This window comes from Varanus komodoensis, unplaced genomic scaffold (genome assembly GCF_004798865.1).
Source record: "Varanus komodoensis strain SLA01 unplaced genomic scaffold, ASM479886v1 scaffold4, whole genome shotgun sequence".
NCBI classification, from domain to species: domain Eukaryota; kingdom Metazoa; phylum Chordata; class Lepidosauria; order Squamata; family Varanidae; genus Varanus; species Varanus komodoensis.
Window position 1 is genome coordinate 16,201,921 of NW_025335941.1, and position 20,053 is coordinate 16,221,973.

General features: G+C 39.1%; 1 protein-coding gene across 1 annotated transcript in view; it reads left to right on the forward strand.

Moving 5' to 3' along the window:
• Positions 1-20,053, forward strand: part of GRIK1 (glutamate ionotropic receptor kainate type subunit 1) — a 174,886-nt gene that overhangs the window by 72,760 nt on the left and 82,073 nt on the right. Inside the window, exon 2 of the mRNA XM_044441749.1 lies at positions 19,176-19,395. Within this exon, the coding sequence (XP_044297684.1) occupies positions 19,176-19,395 (220 nt within the window). The remainder of the gene's footprint in view (positions 1-19,175; positions 19,396-20,053) is intronic.

Here is a 20,053-nt window from a genome sequence, read left to right on the forward strand (position 1 = left end):
CATGTGAGGTAAGAATTTTTCAGCTGGCACAAAAGTGCAGGCTTTTGAAAAAAACATCCCTTTTTATAAGCAATCAAACAAAGTTGTCATAAAACAGTGCTACTATGTGAGCTAACAAATGTGCTGGGTCCTCATTGTGAGTGGGTGCAGAAGATGCAGCATCTTGTAACTTTAGTGCTCACTAATGAGGACATGAAAAGAGGCATTTCCTGAGACAAGTAGCCCTTAGTGGTCTGAAAAGCAGGAATGTTCCAGACTGATAATTGCCAAGAAAGTTTTAAAACCCTGGCACCTTCCTTTTAATGTTAATACACCAGCCTAGAGACTTCATTTCAAGCATACTTTGTAAAGGAATTTAAAATGATTGGAGCTCTACATGTGTGTGTTGATGGAAGTTTCTTGGATAATGGGTGAAAATAGAAGCAATGCTATCACAACTTCCGTTTTCCAAAGGTGGTGGTGATTAAGTATAGAATGAGGTCTGTTCATTGTAAAAAGCTTAGAAATGAAGTCTTAAATCAGGGGTGGCAACATGTGGCATTCTAAATGGCTGGGCCTCCAACTCCCAGCAGCCATAGTCAACATAGCCAGGGGTTGGAGTGATGGGATTGCAGTCCAAAACATCTGGAAGGCTACAAGTTATCCATTGATAGTTCCTTAGATAATTCCATGCACCTCTGAGTGCTTTTAAGTTGCAGTCCTTTGGGCCCCCCAATATGCTTTGCTACCCCCTCTATTCCATATGCAAAAACTGGTCCAGCAGGAAATAGAGTATTATTTCAAGACTGGTGACTACATCTTCCACTGTACTGGGGGGCAACAGGCTAACTTAAGTGTACATAGGGGGCTGTGTGGTGCACAAATAGCCAGTTCTCCAACACCCTGCACCGCCACTCCCTGTCCCCCAGCATATGTGTCCTGAGGCAGCCTGGGAAGTGGACTTTCTTCTGAGAAGCCCTGTATAAGATTGTGTTGTGTTAGACTAGTGTCTCTTGAGCAGCAGCAGAGCAAAAGTGTGTGAGGGTGTCTGCTGGCTAAGCCCCCAACCCTCAGAATAACCTAATAGCCAAGAAAACATTCTGCAACATCAGGTAACTATTTACAGTGCTCACATGCTGAAATTTTAATAAATCTATTGTGCCAAACAGAAAGCTTTTTGTGCTGATGCTCTCTGCAGCTTGACCTTGTTACTGGTCTCCAGTTGAAAAGTTCAGCTTAGAAGTATTTTTTGCCTATAACAGCCTTGGATGTACTGTCACTTTTTTGTTTCATGGCTTGCTGTATCTGCTCGTCACATAATGACAGACTCAGTCAAGTGCAAATGGTCCCTTATGCGAAAGAATCAGAATCAGGGAAAGGTTCTGCTTGGATGGCAACATCAGCCATGACATATTCCAGCATGGTTCACCATAGTGTCCTTGATCAGAAGCTCTCAATGCCATTGGACTCTTTTAATCACCCTTTTTGCTTGCTCCTTTCCGGGTGATAGCTAACCTGCATTTTGGGAACTTATTTCCTACAGTAACAAATCAACTGCATCAGTTTTGTGCCAAAGAAATGCACAATTTAAAATGTGCATTTTTGAACAAAAATGTGCACTTTTCCCAGGCAAATGAGCAACAAAATATGAACAGGAGCAAGCCAAACTGAGCTTTGAAGTAGTTTGGAGAATTTTGGTGCAGACAAGTGTCCTTGGTTCTCCCACCCCATAAAATTTAGTATTTAAAAAGACAGTAAGGACAGGAAGATTTTATTTAATATCATTTCCCAGTCATCTCTGTCTTGCTTCTCACCTGCACCCAAGTTCTTGCAATGTGAAAACATGGTAACAAATGATGGAAAATAAAGACATCTAATCAATTGGTACTAAGTAATGATGCATTAAGTGATTGTGCTGAAGAAACAGACCTACAGGCTTTCTTCCAACCCTCTTCCTTGTTGACTTATACTTTACAAATGACCATTTACTAAATATATGATGGTGTGAGAACATTTAATTAAATCTCAGAATAAACTATTCTTCTCAGCTCCTGCTAATCTATTTCTCCACTCCCTACCCTTCCCACACATGTGTAGCAACATGATCAAGACAAGAGAGGGTGGCAGGAACAGAGTCCTTTCATTGTTAGCCCCACACTTGCAGAATTCTCTGCTCTGAGAACTCGGCTTGGCCTCTTCTTGCAGTCATTAAATGGTCCCTAGAGAGTCTTTGAAAAAGTTGCTAAGCTTGTGATTGCTGGCCCTGGTACTGTATATGTTTAACTTGTTTTTTATTATTATTGTTGTTGTTGTTGTTGTTCATTTGCTCAGTTTAAAAAAACATTTTATTTTAAGGCATCTTGTCCTTAAAGGCAGGGCAGAATTATATTATAGACATAAATAAGATATTAGCAAGGTATTAGCTAGTGCAATGTCTGTGTTCTTAAAGTTCAAACCTGAATCCAGCTGTGCAAGGATTTAAAAAAAGATCACTGCATGAAAGAGCATAAATATTTTTCTACTAATCTCAAAGCTCTTCAAAAGCTTTAGGTAGATCACTCCCTGGTGTTCAGCAGAAGAGGAGATTATTATATCTTGATCAATAAAATGTCACTGCAATTAACAGAGTTGCTTCAGAGAGAAGTTAGCAGGAACGGAACAAATTCAGAAGCATTGTATATTCTCTCTCTCTCTCTCTCTCTCTCTCTCTCTCTCTCTCTCTCTCTCTCTCTCTCTCTCTCTCAAACACACACACACAGTTTTAAAGCTGTATTATGTGATTTGAGCTAATTCTATTTTTTTCCAGGATAAGCTCAGATTTCTGCTGCTACAGTAAAAACCTTATGCTTCTAAGCATCTTACAGATAACTAATGGGCACTCACACAGCCTTTTTTCCTACAAACATAACTTTTGATGAGGAAGCTATAATGTTTGTTCTTTGCACTGACAGTCCAAGTAACAAGAGAAAGAAGATTGGCTAGAGAGCAAGATTAAACCATTGAGTGCCTTATCTTCAAATATTTATTAAAATTAGAAAAGCAAAATAGTATTTCCTGTGTTTCTTTAAATTTTCACTGTACAGTGATGAGCAACATCTTGTTTTTGTTTGTTCATTTGTTTTTATGAAACAGATTCTGAACAATGCTTTTCTTTGTTTTTGACATTGTGCAATCAGATACTGTACAGGATTGGCATCCATTTCGATACCCCTTTTCATGGCTGTATATAATTAACAAAATGTATCCAAGCACTATTAGAGGAAGTTGCCATATTCTCCAATAATTATGCCATGCTTCATAGAGTGTCTGAACTATAGGCTCTGCTTTTCTGGTGGTGTGATACTGGCTTGATTTATAATGTTAGAGCAAATTTCAGATATCCTCTTACATGTTGTTTCCAGAAGGGTAGTTGAGTCATTCTGCAACAGCAAAAAACTGCAGAGCCTTGAAGCACCTTCAAGGCTAATAAGTTCATCAAGACACATGTCCTCATGGATTAATCTATGGAAGCGTCTGTCATAATAAGCTTCCAGTTGCCATGTGATGCTTTATTGTTTCTGAGATTTCTGAGGAAAGCCAATGTTTTAATAAGAAACAAGATATTTCTTAAGGAGATTTCTTACACTTCTAGACCTTGTGTGCCTTTGATATCATAAAGAAGACCATAGAAGTAAGCAAAGGCTTTCTTCTCCATATCTTCTATTTCTATCACACTTGATTTTCCGAATAAAGCTGTTATCTTCTGAGGGAAGTCCCAAATGGGCTTTACACAGCAGTCATCCTGTCCAAGAAATATGCTACTCTTGTCTCTTGTCTGTGCTTTGCTGCCTTCCTATTCCTGTAATGTTTAATAGGAGGTTTGTGGAGAAAAGGTGAACTGCAAAATAGAGCAGCACATGGTTGCTATCTCTCATGCAGTTTTCTTCCCAGACTCCCCCATACCTTTCATTCCTGTGATGTACCTCTTGTATCAATCTTGCAGAAGTCACAATGAAATTTTGCCATTGCCTTCAACAAACCCTAATGATTTATTTGAGTCAGCTCAGTCTGCAATATCAAGGCACTGGTTCCCATAAGTTTTAGTAAGATGAGCTACCTAAACTTTGCATCTATTTTGATCTGTCAAAGTTGATTGGAAAGTTTGATGTAAAACCTCTTTGAGTTCTCAATTCACATTGTCCCTCTACTGACCATTGGCAGCAGGATCAGCACCTACCAAGGCTGTTGAGCTGATAATTTGAAGATGCATTGTGTGTAGCTTGAATGCACTGCTTCTTCTTTTTTCTGATCCAACACTTTCAAGGAAAGGACAGCCTTAAAGCATAATGTAGTATAGTGCAAAGGTAAGCAGATAGACGGTAAGGAATCCCAGACATCCAGTTCCAGAAATCTAGAAATCCATTTTCTGTTTGTTCCATTCTAACGCATTGGACCACAGGTTTCAATAGGATGTAAGGTGCATTTCACCAACTTTACAACCATTGGACAAATAAAGGCCAAATGGTTAAAAAGTGAGTTCCCAAATGCATGTTTGAACTAAAGATTAGTCTCAAGCCTGAAAAAATGGAAGACCACTGGCTTAGTATGCATGTGTGCAACTTTCAATAATTTCTTCTTTAGATTATATAGTATATCAAAATACCAGGTAATATGTAGTGCCGAAATTTGACTAGATAATAATCCTATATATTGATTATTATTAATTGTCAAGCAGATGTTTTCTAAAACAGAAGCTAATAGTAGTGAAGCATCAATACATGACAGATTCCCACTATACTATGTTTCCTTGGTTACCTGATATCATAGTCAAACTAAAGAAACAAAATTGTCTCTTTTTTACTTTTATGGACAGATAACAATTTTTCCATCTAAAGCAATCTTTTGATGTGCAACAGACACCCCACTTCCATGTAAAGCAGGTCAATTACCCTTTAAAAAGAGGCTCATTACTGAGAAATTCAGGAACATGAATTATGTCAATAGAGCCACTGGGAAATATTTTCAAGCATGAATGCTTAATTGAAAAGGGCTCTATTGGGAACCACAAGTCTCCATATCTTAATAACTATGAGATTTGTTTTATCTGACCTGTCTATACATATATATATGGTTTTGGTTTGATTTAATATTCATATGCTACTTTCTCATAAGCAAATTACACTCATAGTGTTCACAGAAGGGTGACTGGGTTGTGACCGGTGATTTTGTTTCATGAATGGAAAGAGTTTTTCTCAATAGTCGAGAGAACTTTGGCTATTGGGTGTATAGCAGATAAATAAACAAACAAATTAATAAGCAGCATAGGGCTGACTATAAATATAGTATAATGTGTTATTTATAAAATATATTATAAAGCTGTCATGCCTGAAGCCCCGACAGAGACAGCACCTCACGAGGAGGTCTTGTGCTTGGGACCCTGTATCCAAAAGCCAACCCCGCAACCTAGCTTGGGGGTGGCTGAGCAGATAGCTGCACCTCCCCCTGACTCCCTGCCCATTGAGCAAACACCCGAGCCCACATCAAAGCAAGAGAGCCCCGAGGGAAAAGACACTACGAGTTCTACTCAGAAGGAGTCAGAGCAGACTGTCCCTCCTCCCACTGACGCTGAACTTCCTGAACATGACACAGGAGATGCAGGGGGCGTGATAGACTTTTCCCTAGCAACCAATCGTAGAATTCTGAGGAGATATGAGCAAAGGCAGGCCTTGTTATTCCAGAGGGAAGAAAGGCGTGACCAGGAGAGCTAGTCCCATGTGGGCTTGGGGGGAGACACCACTAGAGGATTAACATCTGCATTCCAAAAACCTCAGCAGAAGAGCTTATCTATAGAGTTGTAAATCTTATAGACAAGTAGCAATAAAGGACTTTAGTTTTATTGCTCGTGAACGTGTGGGTTGTTTACACATTGAGCAGCACCTCGACAGTAGCACACACACGCCCACACACACCCATATAATATATGCTTTATAAGTAGTATAACGAAAGAGCAGGAGAAGCCATTTTTGCAGCTCCTCCTTTTCCCTTAAGCCCCATGTGCCACCTCCCATTCTGTTCTGTACAGTTCACTGTCCCTTAGAGCAGAAAGGGATTATGTGGAAGAAGATGAATTTGTAAAAATTATTTCCCATCATCCTCTGCAACTGGCTCCAGTTTATTAAACTTCCGTACTGGCATTGTCCAGTTTGACACATTGTAATCTGGGCAACGGGGTAGCTTTGGATGTGTAAACATGGGATGACAAAAGATCCAGAAGTCCCAGTTCTTCTACACATGTTCCCTGCGCAACAAATGAAGCGGAGCTCCACACCTGCTCTGAGGAGCCTCATGCAACATGGTGAGGGTGCAAATCCCCTCACACATTACATAAAATCTGCAAAGATATATGAGGCCCCAATACTGTCTCTGTCTTTGTTTAAATGTCAGTGCCTGCCCTGAAGCTATTAATCAGTTTGGTCTAATTAATTAGAAAGGTTTGGATATGGACCATCCACAGGGTTTGGATGAGGTCACCTTTAAAACTTCTGCAGCTCCATGACTTTGTTTCCTCAGGAGTTATGGCTATATTTCAATGCATGGCTGGAAATATTAATTTAGTTGCAGGATCAATGTTAATATCCTGTGACAATGTCTCTAGCTATAATGTCCAAAAATATATCAGTATCTGTACACTTAATGTGACTGAAATGCAAAATGTTTGTCAGATATCTCCTGTACAGAGAGAGAATATGGTTATTTTAATATCCGTGAGTAAGATTTTCAGATTCCCTTAAGTGAGTCAGAGCTATGCAAACAAAACTTTGCCATGCAGAAATATATAATACTTTCAGTGACCTCACTTGTACAACAGAAAATCATCTTTCCAAGAAAGGTAAAATTGCAAGCTCAGGGGAGATTTTGCTAATGATTTTCCACCAAGGTGGGAAAGTACTCCCCAGAACATTATCTTCTTTTCCTCCTCTGGACAATTGCATATTATTCATGGCTAGTTTTATTTCAGACTAATTTCTTATTTCATATTTCTAAAAGTGTATAATATTTAAAGTTACAGTATCAAATAATGGCAGGGACTGCAGGTGGCACAGTGGTTTAAACAGCTGTGCTGCTGGGCTGGTTTGAATCTACACAACGGGGTGAGTTCCCGTTGCTCCGTCCCAGCTCCTGCCAACCTTGCAGTTTGAAAGCATGCAAATGCAAGTAGATAAAAAGGTACCACTTTGGTGGGCAGGTAACAGCGTGCCATGCACCTCGGTGTTTAGTCATGCCAGCCACATGACCACGGAGACTGTCTGTGGACAAACGCTGGCTCCCTCGGCTAGGAAACGGAGATGAGCACCGCCCCCTAGAGTCAGGCATGACTGGACTTAATGTCAAGGGGAAACCTTTACCTTTTACCTTTTTATCAAATAATTGGATATTTCAAAATCATGCATGTGTTTATAAACAAAGTGAATTATTTACTGAGCTAAATCTATGATGATTCTCAAAACTGTGTAACAACATATATTTTCCTGTGACAAATAATTCATTTAAAACTGCTTTTAATAGCAGTTTTTAGAATTAGTGGAGAATATGATGCAACCTTTTAATACTATCAAAGACTTTTCGATTTCCAAAATCTTTTTAGACATTCTTTTACTATTACTGCTTGTTTTTATCTGTTTTTTTTTTAAGAATTGGTACATTTTAGGGTTTGTTTCTTTACGATTATGTTTTATTTGCATTTTAATTGCTTTGTACGTTCTTTTTATGAAAACTACAATGGGAATTTTTATTGAAGGTCTTTATGGACAATTCAACATAAATAAATAAATAAACATGATGTGGTAAGTGTGCACCTATAAATTCAAAATGTGACTGAACCAGAACAAGTTACAAACTTGTGTATTACAGAGTTGTGCTTGCCAGATAGCTGGATTTACTGTTATGCCTTTGAAATATCCACATTGGAACACCCAGCTTTGTTATCACATGATGTGTGAATATGTCTAAGATATACATTTAAGCTAAAAATATTGCCTACAGCATATTACATTCAGATCAGTGACATTCTTTGTCACTTTGTTACTAAAGTGGCAATGTTTATGGAGAATCCATCAAATGTCAGATGTTGCATTTAGGTAAACATAGCTAGTGGATGTTAAGCTTGATAGTCCTTTGTTGGTTCCAGTTTCCATTGGTCTGTATCTTTTTCCCAGCTCCCTGGAATCCTTTCTGAGAGAGATTGCCAAGGCCTGAACACAGAGTAGCCCAAATGCATCCCTAATCATGCACTGGGAAGAAGACTTGTTGGGACAGGAGATGTAATTCCTCTGCTCCCAAGTGCACATAAGAACAGTTCAGTACTCTGTTCTCATGGTGGCAAACCGGCTGTTCACAGGATCCCTCAAGCAGGGTTAGGGCAAGAGATCTTCTTGCCAAGGCTCCTCAGCAACTGGTGCATGCAGGAATGCCACCTCCGATAATGGAGGTCGCATACAGTCAGCAAGGCTAGTAGCCACTGATAGCCTCCTTCTCCAGGAATTTATCCAATTTCCCTTTAAAAACCATCCAAATTGGAAGCCATCACTTCTTCTCACAGTGGTGAATTCTATAGGTTCACTATGTGTTGTATGTAGAACTACTTCCTTTGATCTGCTTTAAAAGTCCCACCAATCAGCTTCATGGAATGACCCTGGGTTCTAGTACTATAGAAAAAAAGAGAAAAAAGAAAAGAAAAGAAAAATGTCCCCCTTTCTGCTTTCTCTACACCATGCATAATTTTAAACACTTGTATCATATCTCCCCTTATTCACTTTTTATTGAGTGAAACAATTCCAGTTGTTGTAGCTGTTCTTCGTTAGAAAGATGTTCCAACCTTCTTTAGTTGACCTTCTCTGCACTTTTTCAGACTCAATAATGTTTTTTTCTGGTGTGGCAACTAGGACTGTGCCCCATGTTCTAAGTGTAGTTGCACCAAAGATTTGTATAAGAGCGGTACAGTCTTAGCAGTTCTATTTTCAATTCTGTTCCTAATTAAGCCTAACATAAATGAATTAGTTTTTATTTTTGTCATAGACCAGCACAAAAAAGAACAATATAAAATACAATAATACAATATGCAAGACATCAACAAGTATGAAACAGGAAATAGAAAATGTAAATACACATTAAAAAATTAATTCTAATAATATTATTTTCTCATCATCTTCTGAGAAGCAATAGCAGCTGCACAAAAACTAAACACGCTTGCTATGACCTGAGGGTTCCAATCTGATAAAAGATATGATATAAAATGAGCCAGATCTACCAGGTATTTTCTGTAATAGAGTGATAAAAGTAAATTGAAGATCACGATAAAGGAATAATAAAATAAAACATGTCCAACTGTCTCCACTTCTCTTTCCTCACAGGGGAATAAACATTCTTGGTAAGAAAACCCCTTGAATCTTCCTTCAAGGAGTGCAGATGGCAGAACATTAAATCTAGCTAATGTAAATGCCTTTTCTAAATCGAGGAACAGAAAGATTTGTTAAATAATTTGCAGGCACTATTTCCTGCCATAATTTCTCAAATCAGGATATGCTATTGCCAGGTCTAGCTGATTTTGCAGCTCAGTGTCCCACTCCTGGATACTAGCTTTGGCTTTCATGCATGCAAGAGCCAGGGAGCATTCGAGGTGAATTGTAGATTTCCTATTTTCTCATTCAGAGTTCATTTCCATTTGGTCCAAAAGCCATTGGTTAACATCAATAGGAACAGTCCCCTAGGAAAGAAAAGCATCTTCAGCCCAAAATTTATCTTATGTGCCTGTGCATGTGCTTCGACAAAAACTTGTGCTGCTTCTAGTTGGAAAATCGCATTGGGTACACAGCTTGGGGCTCCAAATACAGCTTTCAGAAATTTAGTTTTCATAACCTTGAATTGGCTGTAGTGATTATAGGCATGTGATAAGCACATAGAGGCCTCTTGGGTTGATTTAGCAGAAAATAAGTCTAAAATACAGAAATAATCACAGGGAGCCTTATCACATTTCAGCTATACCATTTGCTGTGAATACCTTCAGAGATGGAGGGATATACTCTACCTCCCTTAATTATTTTATTTATTTAAAACTTTAGTAGACCATCCCATTACCAAAGTCTTGGGATGGTTTAACAATACAAAATATTTAAATAAAAATAAAAATAAAAAATTTAAAACATAGCATCCTAAAATTTAGCTAATTATAAAACCACAGTTTAAACAGTTAGATCTTAAAACATTGGGAAAATAAAAAGATTTTGGCCTGGTGCTGAAAAGAATAAAGTGACAGCACCAGGTGAACCTCTCTGGAGAATGAATTCCACAATTGGGGTGCCACTGCAAAGAAGGCCCTTCTCCAGGTAGTCACCCCCCTAATCTCCTTCAGAGAGGGCCCCTGGAGAAGGGCGTCTGCCCCAGATCTCAAGGGGTGGTCAGGCACATATGGAAGGGGACTTATTTTAAGGAGTGTCTTTAAGCTCCTCTAAACACTTGCAGTGGTATTATTTATTTGTGTTTTCCTATAGTCTGTTGACTGAAAAGTTGCACGCAAATTATCCACTGTAACCTGTTGAATGGGATACTCATTATCTAGCATTTCTGTTTAATTCTCCTCCTGGCAAGAACTAGGGCAGGGGTCGGCAACCCACGGCTCCGGAGCCACACGTGGCTTTTGAACCCCTCTGCTGCAGCTCCGTAGCTCAAAACATGCGCCCGCCGGCACAGCCGCTGATCTGCTTGAAGCTCCACTGAGGAACTAGCTAGTTAAGTAAATCAGCTAGTTAAGTAAATCGCTACATTCCTCTGCTAAACAAGCTTCCTGCAGACTCTCATGTTACACCAAACGAAACGCTGCTGAAAAGATTCTCTTTGTCCCAATGTAATCTCCTTCATCTGAATGTTAAAAGCTGTGCTTGGGATGTGTCACAATTCACAGCACTTGACTGTTTATCTGCTAATCAGTCACTTAACACACCTATATCTCAGGCAGATCTGCAGACCTGCTCCGATTTACTGAGCTTGCCCCCTGCCCCCCCCCATAGGCCAACATGGATAAATCGAAGAAAAGTTTCTGAAGAAAACCAAACATTTAATGGTACGTGGGTAGATTCATTTGCTTTTACTGCTGACGAACTTATGGGGTTTGCTGTTTAATACATGCAGCCCTTTAGTACTGACTTTGACTCTTCAGGAAGCTGTTCTCTTATTCAAAATATATGAAAGGAGTCCTACTAGTTTATAATGTAAGATTAAAAATAACAGTTTTTAGTGACTGAACAAGAGCTGCAGCTAAATCATAATGAAGATATACATAGCATTAAGGTAAAAAATGATATATGCAGTGTTATCTTCATTTTAGATGTCAAAAGGGTTTTGCGGCTCCTGGTGTTTTCTTTTGTGTGGGAAACGGGTCCAAATGGCTCTTGGAATGTTAAAGGTTGCTGACCCCTGAACTAGGGCCTTGGACTTGGCATAATTCATTACCCATAGTTCCTTTTGACAATAACTGTCCAAAGCTCTTAGAAGGCATCTCAGGCCAATGCTCGTAAATGTCTATGATACTGCAGCAGTGCATGCAGAGGAATTGATGAAGATTTATTTGCCAGTTTGGGAGAATGGGAATTTATGTCAGCTAAGTCATTACACAAAGAATTAATAAAATTGAACAGAGTGGGAGCCAGAATGCAATCCTGTTGTATTTCATTAAAAGTTGATATAGGTGCAATTAAAAGGCCAGTACTGCTGTATCCTACTTGGAGGGGGATATTTTCAGAAAGGCTGCAGATAAGTATTAACAGCTGCCTACCTATATTTGTAGCCTCAAGTTTGTTCTGTTCCTAGAGATCGAGTCAAAGGCTGACTTAAAATCAATGAAAGTTTCATGGAAGGCACATTCCTCCAATTACCGAGGTATATTTTTCAAGAAGATGCGAAGGACAAGCTGCTGATCAAGTGCAGAATGCCTTGTCCTAAAGCCAGCCTATTTGTCCTCTGATATGTCTTATGCTCTTACCAATTCTGCAGTTTCTCATGGGGATGACTGGCATGTAGCTTGCTAATGACATACAGCAGACTGAATGGTCTATAATTAGTGGGATCAGATATTGCCCCCTTTTTATAAATTGGGACAATAAGGGCAAGCCCCACTTCTCTGAAATACATGCTGAATTATCAATGCAGCTAAATAAAACTGCTAAAATGGGAGTCTACCACTCAGTATTAACCCTAAATGTTCAGATAGGATATTAGCATCTCCAGATGCCTTACTAGGGTTTGAGTTTGGAAATGATAGGTAGAAAAGGAGATTGTTTGTATCAGCCTTTGATGCCTAACCTGGAATTTGCTTTTTTCTCAACAGTCACAAACAGGATTGACATTTTCATCAAACTGTCCATCACAACCCCAAGATCCCTTTCTTAATCAGTCACTGCTAAGTCTTAATCAGTCACATTTTTGCCCCGATATGTGTTGCTTCATACTTGCTTACACTGAACTGCATTTCTCATTTGGAGGTCCATTCTCCCAGCCTGGAGTGATCCCTTCAGAGCTCCTCACAATCTCCTTTGTTTTTAATCCACCTAATAGTTTGGTGAAATCAGCAAATTTTGCCACTTCACTGCTTACTCCTAATTCCATAAAATTCCAGAAATGCATTAGTCCTGTATAAAACCCTGTGGGACCCCAGATTGTGGGACCAATCCACTCGAAGAAATTAATCTGCCCAATTTCAGTTTTCTGTTCTTTAACCAGTTACTGATCCATAAGAAACCTACCCCATGCCAATTCCATGGCTGCTAAATTTGCTCGGAAATCTTTGGTGAAGAATGGTCAACAGCCTTTTGGAAGTCCAGGTAAACAATGTATACTGGATCACCCCTGTCCGCATACTTATTGACACTCTCAAATACGTTAATGAGACAGGACTTCCCCTTGCAGAAACCATGCTGATTCTTTTTCTGCAGGGCTTTTCCCTTTATATGCTTACCAATTCTATATTTAATAATGCTTTCAGGCAATTCTCCCAGAACAGACAGTTCTGCAGTTCCCCATATCCCCCCCACCCCGATCCCTTTTAAAAAATGAATGTTCTTTGCATAGTATGAGAAAGCACATCAGATGGCGAACTTTGCATGCAGAAATTCCTAGGATCAGTCCCTAGTGAAAAGGCTGGTCAGTTGGTTAATGTAAAAAACCTCTGCCTGAAATCCAGCAGGGTTGCTGATGCCAGAGTAGACAAAACCAGCTAGGGCTAGAGGACAACTAGTTTCAGCTAATAAATGGCAGCTTTTCATATTCCTACAGGATGGAATTAACCATCACAAATTTCTGGTGAATTTATTTTAGTTTCATGGAAGAATAATGAATATATTTTAGTCCCATAGGAATGCTCTAATGCTCTAAAATTTACATTTTTAACGGTACCTTCAATTGCTTCTGGATGTAATACCATTCACACTTTCACATAAATATGTACCATTAATTCAGTGAGACTCGTGAGTAAATATGCATAGGATCTAGCTGTTAATCTGCTTACTTCAGTCCTTTATTAGGTTGCAGAACAGGTAATAGAATGGTACATCAAGCCAGTGAATTGGGAGATGATGAGCTTTACTTTTAAAGACCTTCCATTCATATCTACCCATGTATATCCATTGTAAATTTTACATCCTTCTAAAGGTCTGCACTGAATCCCATGTACAGTCTTACCTTGCATGCCTGAGGATTTATTTCTTTATATTTTGTACACTGATTGTACTTGTTATTGCTCTTGCTGAGCAATTAAGTTCTAACATCCACTAATTATGTTTACCTAAATAAAGCAACTGACATTTTATGGGTTTTCTGTCAAGGCTGCCTCTTTAATTCTCCATTTCACACTCAATATAGACATTATCACCCTCAAGTTCATGAGATATGGAGTAAATATGGAAACAGAAGAGTAATTTATTACTCTCATAGAAATATACTATGCTTCCTTTATGGGGAGGCTCTTAAAGTGTACTCAGTACTTTATTTTCAGAGATGAACTATCTGAAAACGAATTATCTCATAAATAGCTTTTAGGACATGAGTAGAATCAAGGCCAAAGCCCAAGTAGGAGCATCAAAGCAGTGCTCAAGTTGCATGATTTTATAGAGGCTATATATTCACATGAAAAAGGTGATGCAAACTGGCAGAAAATAAGGGCTCATTTCAGGCACCACAATGAATCATGATTTATCATGGCAAAAACTATCTCACTCCCACAGACACCCCCTCTTCCTGCTGTTCCTATGCACAGTCCTGAGGAGAAGGAATTCAGAAATGTTCAGTTCTCTTTGTTTTCTAAATTAACCTTGGCCTGATATTTCACCCCAACACACAGTGGTTAATCTTAACTATGACTTATTTGTAGAAAGCTGACTTCAAATCAAGAGTTATAAAATTACCTTGATTTCACAAACCATATTTAAGATTAACCTCAGTTTAGGGTTCATAGAACACACTAAACTATGCTTAGTCTAAAACAGATTCAGAAACTTCCAGTGTTCCCATGGCGGAGCTAGAGAAACGAGAAGTATGCAAGCCTAGTGCAACTAGGGTTATCTCCATCATAATAAAGCATGGGTAAACTAAATATTCTTCTAGCTGTTTGAAGGGCTTCCAAATCTTGAGTCACCTAACCTCGTTTCGTTAGGTGCTGACTCAGTATTTTGAACTAAATGCTGAACCATGTCGGCTGCATTTACATGGAAAACTGAGTTATGCAATCTGTCAATTGAGCCTGGGGATGGGGGTGGCAGTAGCAATGTAAATTGTTTGTGTTGTGTTCAGGCTGACAATTGAGCTGTCAGATGTTCCTCGATGGTTACATGTTGATATACATTTGCCAGAGATTGCAGGAGTCCTGATAAGGGGAAAATATGATGAACACTAAAAAGCAAAGCTGACATTAATTTCAGTATATAACCCAGTGGTTGGTGCTATAATCCAAATGAAGTACTATGGGGAAAGGCTAAGTAGAGGCCCTTCAAGGGGTGCATTGCCTGGCTGGCACTGCTGTTATTCATTGCTTACAGGAAATGTGGGATAAACAGTCTTGAGTCAACCGTGGCATAGAGAGAGCTGATAATAGCAAAATTGTTTAAGATGCGATCATCTATACAATTACATATTCTTTAAATGGTAAACCTAATATTGCTTACTTAAAAAGCAGCTAGATGCATATGACATTTCAATCTTGTTTTCTTCTAAGAGCTATTAAGAGTGTTACTGCTGAGTTAAAATATAAAGCAGGTTGTAATTGTACTGCGTATTTCCATTTCCTGATTGTCAGATAATGACTGTGCTGTTCTATGCCGGCAACATATCAAAATCAAGAGAGCCTTTGCAGTACATTAGCAGATGATATTTTGTTGACTAGGAAACATAAAGCAATATGTGAGTTGAAGGTTTCACAGGGGGAAATAAATGACTTGAAAATTTAAAGTATCCTCTGGTGGCTAGCACCACATGAGTAAATTATACATGCAAATCAAGAGCTGCAGTAAGAAGCTGATGCTTCAAGAACCTTCCTTGGAGCACCCTTTTTATTATGCATTTACTATACCCCACATTCCCAGAAAAGCTGGCCATGAGATTAATGTAATCTAAGGAACACAATCCGCTATATATATCTGTGTGTGGACATACACAATATGGAGAAGAATTACTTAAAGCTAGCCTTGTCAGTGTGACCACAAGAGTCACTAGCCTGCATTATTTTTTCACTAGCCTGCACAGAGGCTAATATCTTGAATTTCCATACTGCCTGTGGAAGAAGAAAGTTCTCTCCTCTGTGGCCGGCAAAGAAATGCAGAGTCTGAAGGACTGATGAAGTGTTCCATTTCCCTTGGCCAGTCATCTTATCATGTGATTTGCCTAAAGGGAGGGATCTGTGAGGATTTTCAGAGTTTAGCAAGAAATTGTACAAAACTGCACAAAATCAGCTAAGTTCTACAAATCAACACCAAAAAAGCATGTGGTCATCACACAATTTGTACAAATCTTGTGATCACAATCTGCTTTTGTGGGTGCTGGCTTGTGATTTGTACAAATTGCATACATTTGTGTGGATTGCTTTCATTTGCTTAACATTAAAACAAACAAAAAACCCTGTACAAACTATGGCCCATCTTAGAGACAGGAGTCTTTGGGTACCTTCTCCAACTTGGCCTAATTCCATTTATTGGATCGGAAGAAGTCAGGGAATCCAGCAAGCTCAAACAAGCTGGATTTCTCACCATCAGCACATCTCTGTAGCATCATTAATAATAATGCTGTATCATAACGTTATTAAATAAAGCACAATACTCTTTACAAATCTTATCTTGTCATGTTATTATGTCCACTGTATGATTAGTAAATATAGGCTGAAACAGCAAACCATGCAGAACCATCATAACTGAGCAAAGTCTTGATTCTAGTTCTCTTGGTCCATGTTGACTGCTGGCATCCATATGAAGCTTCATATGGATGACACTACACAGCACAATTGCCAGGTACCAGTGCCACTCTCTGGTACCAGCTCCACCAGTAGAAATAGGAGCATTGCAATGTAGTCACCCTTAATCCAATCTTGTCAAATGTATGGAGGAAAATGCCATGGTCAGTGCTATCAAAAGCTGCTAAGAGCTCAAGGGAAGCAACAGGGTTAGATTGCCCTTGTCTTTATCCTGATAAAGGTCATCTATCAGGATGACCAAGGACTGTTCCACTCCAAAACCAACCCTAGAATGAAATGGGTCCATATCTTCCATGTCTTCTGATAGCCCTTCTCCCCCGCCCCAGCAGTTTCCCTAAATATGGCATATGTGTAAATGGACAGAAGTTATCATAGACCTCTGGAGCAAGGTAGGACTTGTTCTGAAGTGAGCACACAATTGTCTCTTCAAAGGTAGCTGGCACAAGTCCCTCATGAAAAGATGCAGTCCTCATTCCTTGGACCCTTCCAGTCGGACCTGTCTGGCTAGACCTAATAAGTAATGGTGGTCAGGGGTCAAGAGAGCATGTAGTCAGCCATGTAATTGCAAGCATCATGTCTAAACTATCAAGCTTCATGAGCTGAAATTGATCTGGATAGGTTGGTGCACTGGACACTTCAGTAGGACCTGCAGCAATCCTGACACTCAGACTGCAGTGATGAGAAGTGATCTTGTTGTAAAAGGGCCTAGCACATTTTTCGGTGCAGACTTTAAGTATAGCCAAATACCATTCATTGACACAGATGACATGAGGACTCGTGTGTCTCAGAAAGCTCTGCTGGGTGGCTAATTAAAGACAAAATTGAAGACTTCCTCTCACTGACTTCACCACCACCTGGGAGGTTACATGCTCTCACACATGTGAGGTCATTAGCACAGTGAATCCTACACTGTAAATTCTCTAGACTTTGTCCAGCTTATCTCATCACTTGAAGCTCTGCAGGCCACTTTGATTCCACAGTGCCAGAGAGGAAGCTCAGGAAAAATGATGTCAGGGGATAGACTTGGTTATGACGTGGTTGACTTTGTTTGAAAGCCGAGGATTAAAGTAGGAACTGCTGAATGGAGCCCATTAAATGGGTGTACTAGCTTGCAGTTTTACCACTAGTGCAACAATTGAATCACAATGTAATACAACAAAGAAAGTTTGAGTAAGTGCTCAGATAGGAAATTTCTGGGGAAAATTATGGTACATGTTGACAGTTTCCTTTCAAATGCTTCTGAAGTTTCAGTGATAATATTTGCATGGATTTGTGATTCTTTTGTAGTTTCACCCAGTTATAGATATTCCTTTTTCTATGTTTCCATACAGCATTTTCCTGTGTTGCTGTTAATGAGTGGCTGATAGGTTTCAATCTAGAATGGCCATGTGCACTGAATGAAAGCAGCACCAAACTGCTTTACACATTAATAGAGGATTTAAACAAGTGTGAAGATTTGTTCACTGTAGTTCTGGGTGTGAATGATATGCTATTCTGACAAGCTGGAGATGTGGAGTAAGAGGTCTCCCAGGGAACGGGTACTTTCTATCCTCCACCCCGCGCTAGTGACTCCTCCATGGAATCTATCTTTTCAATCAAAATTGGTCCTGACCTGTGCGATATTCCTCTTAAGATATTTTCAGTGTCAACAGCACCAAATCCACCTTCTCTTTATTAAAAGAGCTGGAGATTCTCCTGCTGAAACTTTGTGATAATGGCACGGCTATTTATTTCTCTCTTTAAAAGAACTGGCTCTGCTGTCAGTGTGAAGGAGAAGGGGAATTTGATAGATTCACTTAAAAAGTAGTCCAGAAAACAGAAGGATAATTTTGTAGGGAAGTGGCAAAGGGTTGGTCAGCTGTGCAAGAGGAGAACATCTGGTTCCAATCATAAGTCAAAACAAATACAATAGAAAAAAAATCCAATAATAGTGTTATTATGGGAAAGATTTCTGAGCAATACTAATCAAACATTATGTAAATAAATGTCACTCACTGAACCACATGGATGATAATATATATATTAAAAAGGGATGCACATGTATTATAGAATTCTTGCAAGTAACAAAGCAGAAAGGCCCCTAGTCAAAAGTTCTAACATTCTAAAGTTCTAACATTCAATCCTTTTCTCAGTATGTACAATGTAAGCGTTTATGAAGGGCTGCAAGAGCTCTGATTCTTTATCCGGTAAATCATGCAGTTACATTTCCCACATTTGGAAAAACTGCAGAGGTTGAGACATCCAGAGTAACACAAAACCGCATTGCAAGTGTCCAGCACTCTGGTTGTGTTCATCCCTGCACTTTCACCAAATATGGGGAATTCAACTGTTCAAATGAAATGTTTATTATAAATGTTATAGGAACGTGATAGAGAGTTGTAGTTTACTGATACATGGCACATGTCTCATGGTACTCTTTCTAAAGAAGAAATGCACTGGATTGCAGCCTTAGTTCCCAAACTGATACGTGGTTTTGACCGTCATTGTTTACAATCCAACATCAGCCTCACTTCCAGAACTGGACATGATCTCTTTATTATGCTCTTGTATTGAGCTCAGCATCTTCCATCATCAATATGGTGGCCAACTGATCCCAAGCTATCAATAATCGTCACTGTACCGCAATGCACCCCCACAAGTCTCTTTTTTCTTACTTCTCATTCTGAGAAGCACATTCTTTGTTTTCATTCTGGCTGTGTCTAACATATAGTAGCAAGCTGAAACAGAACTAAAACCTTTACTGTTTTATCTCTTTACTTTTTCAGGAGGGATATTTGAAACTGTGGAAAATGAACCTGTTAACATTGAAGAGCTAGCTTTCAAATTTGCAGTCACCAACATTAACAGAAACAGAACACTGATGCCTAATACCACATTAACCTATGACATCCAGAGAATTAACCTCTTCGATAGCTTTGAAGCCTCAAGGCGAGGTAATGGTTTCAATATTGTAATAATTCTTTGTAGTTGTGCCTATTGTCTGTGAAGTTTCTATCTGTCTTAGTAGTTGCTAAATTTAGTTGGTAGATTTCAGCAAATTTTAGCTAGTGGAATATTAGGTTAGGGTTTTTCCCCTAATATAATCTTTGATCAAACTAGACTTTTGCAACCACATGCTAGATTTTCACTGTACCATTATCTGAAACAGTTCAATTCTTTGTTTACTTGAAATGGCTGTAATTGCTTGCCACATTGAAATATCTTGAGCTCAACACTGAGCTTATTTTCTCTGCTAATATTTAGCTCTGTGATGCTAATAGAATGTGACAGAAAATCAAACATTTTCTCTTTTCCCCACTTACAAACAAGCAGCCTATCTGCAGTATGGGACATCTGGTATTTGAAAGTTTAATTTGCAAGCATTCTTAGAGGGCCATGCATATTGATGTACACCATAGTGATACTAGCAACATTTTGAAGGAACAGACTGGCTATTAGCCTTGCATTTCTCACTGAGTGTGAGTTCTTGTAAAATATGTTTAATTAAGCCCTTCTGGCCATATAGCAGTATTGACAAAATGCTTTCTGAATCACAGTCCTGCTCAGGTGCAAGCACAGAAGTCTCCTTCAATTGGCTCAGCATGCAAAAGT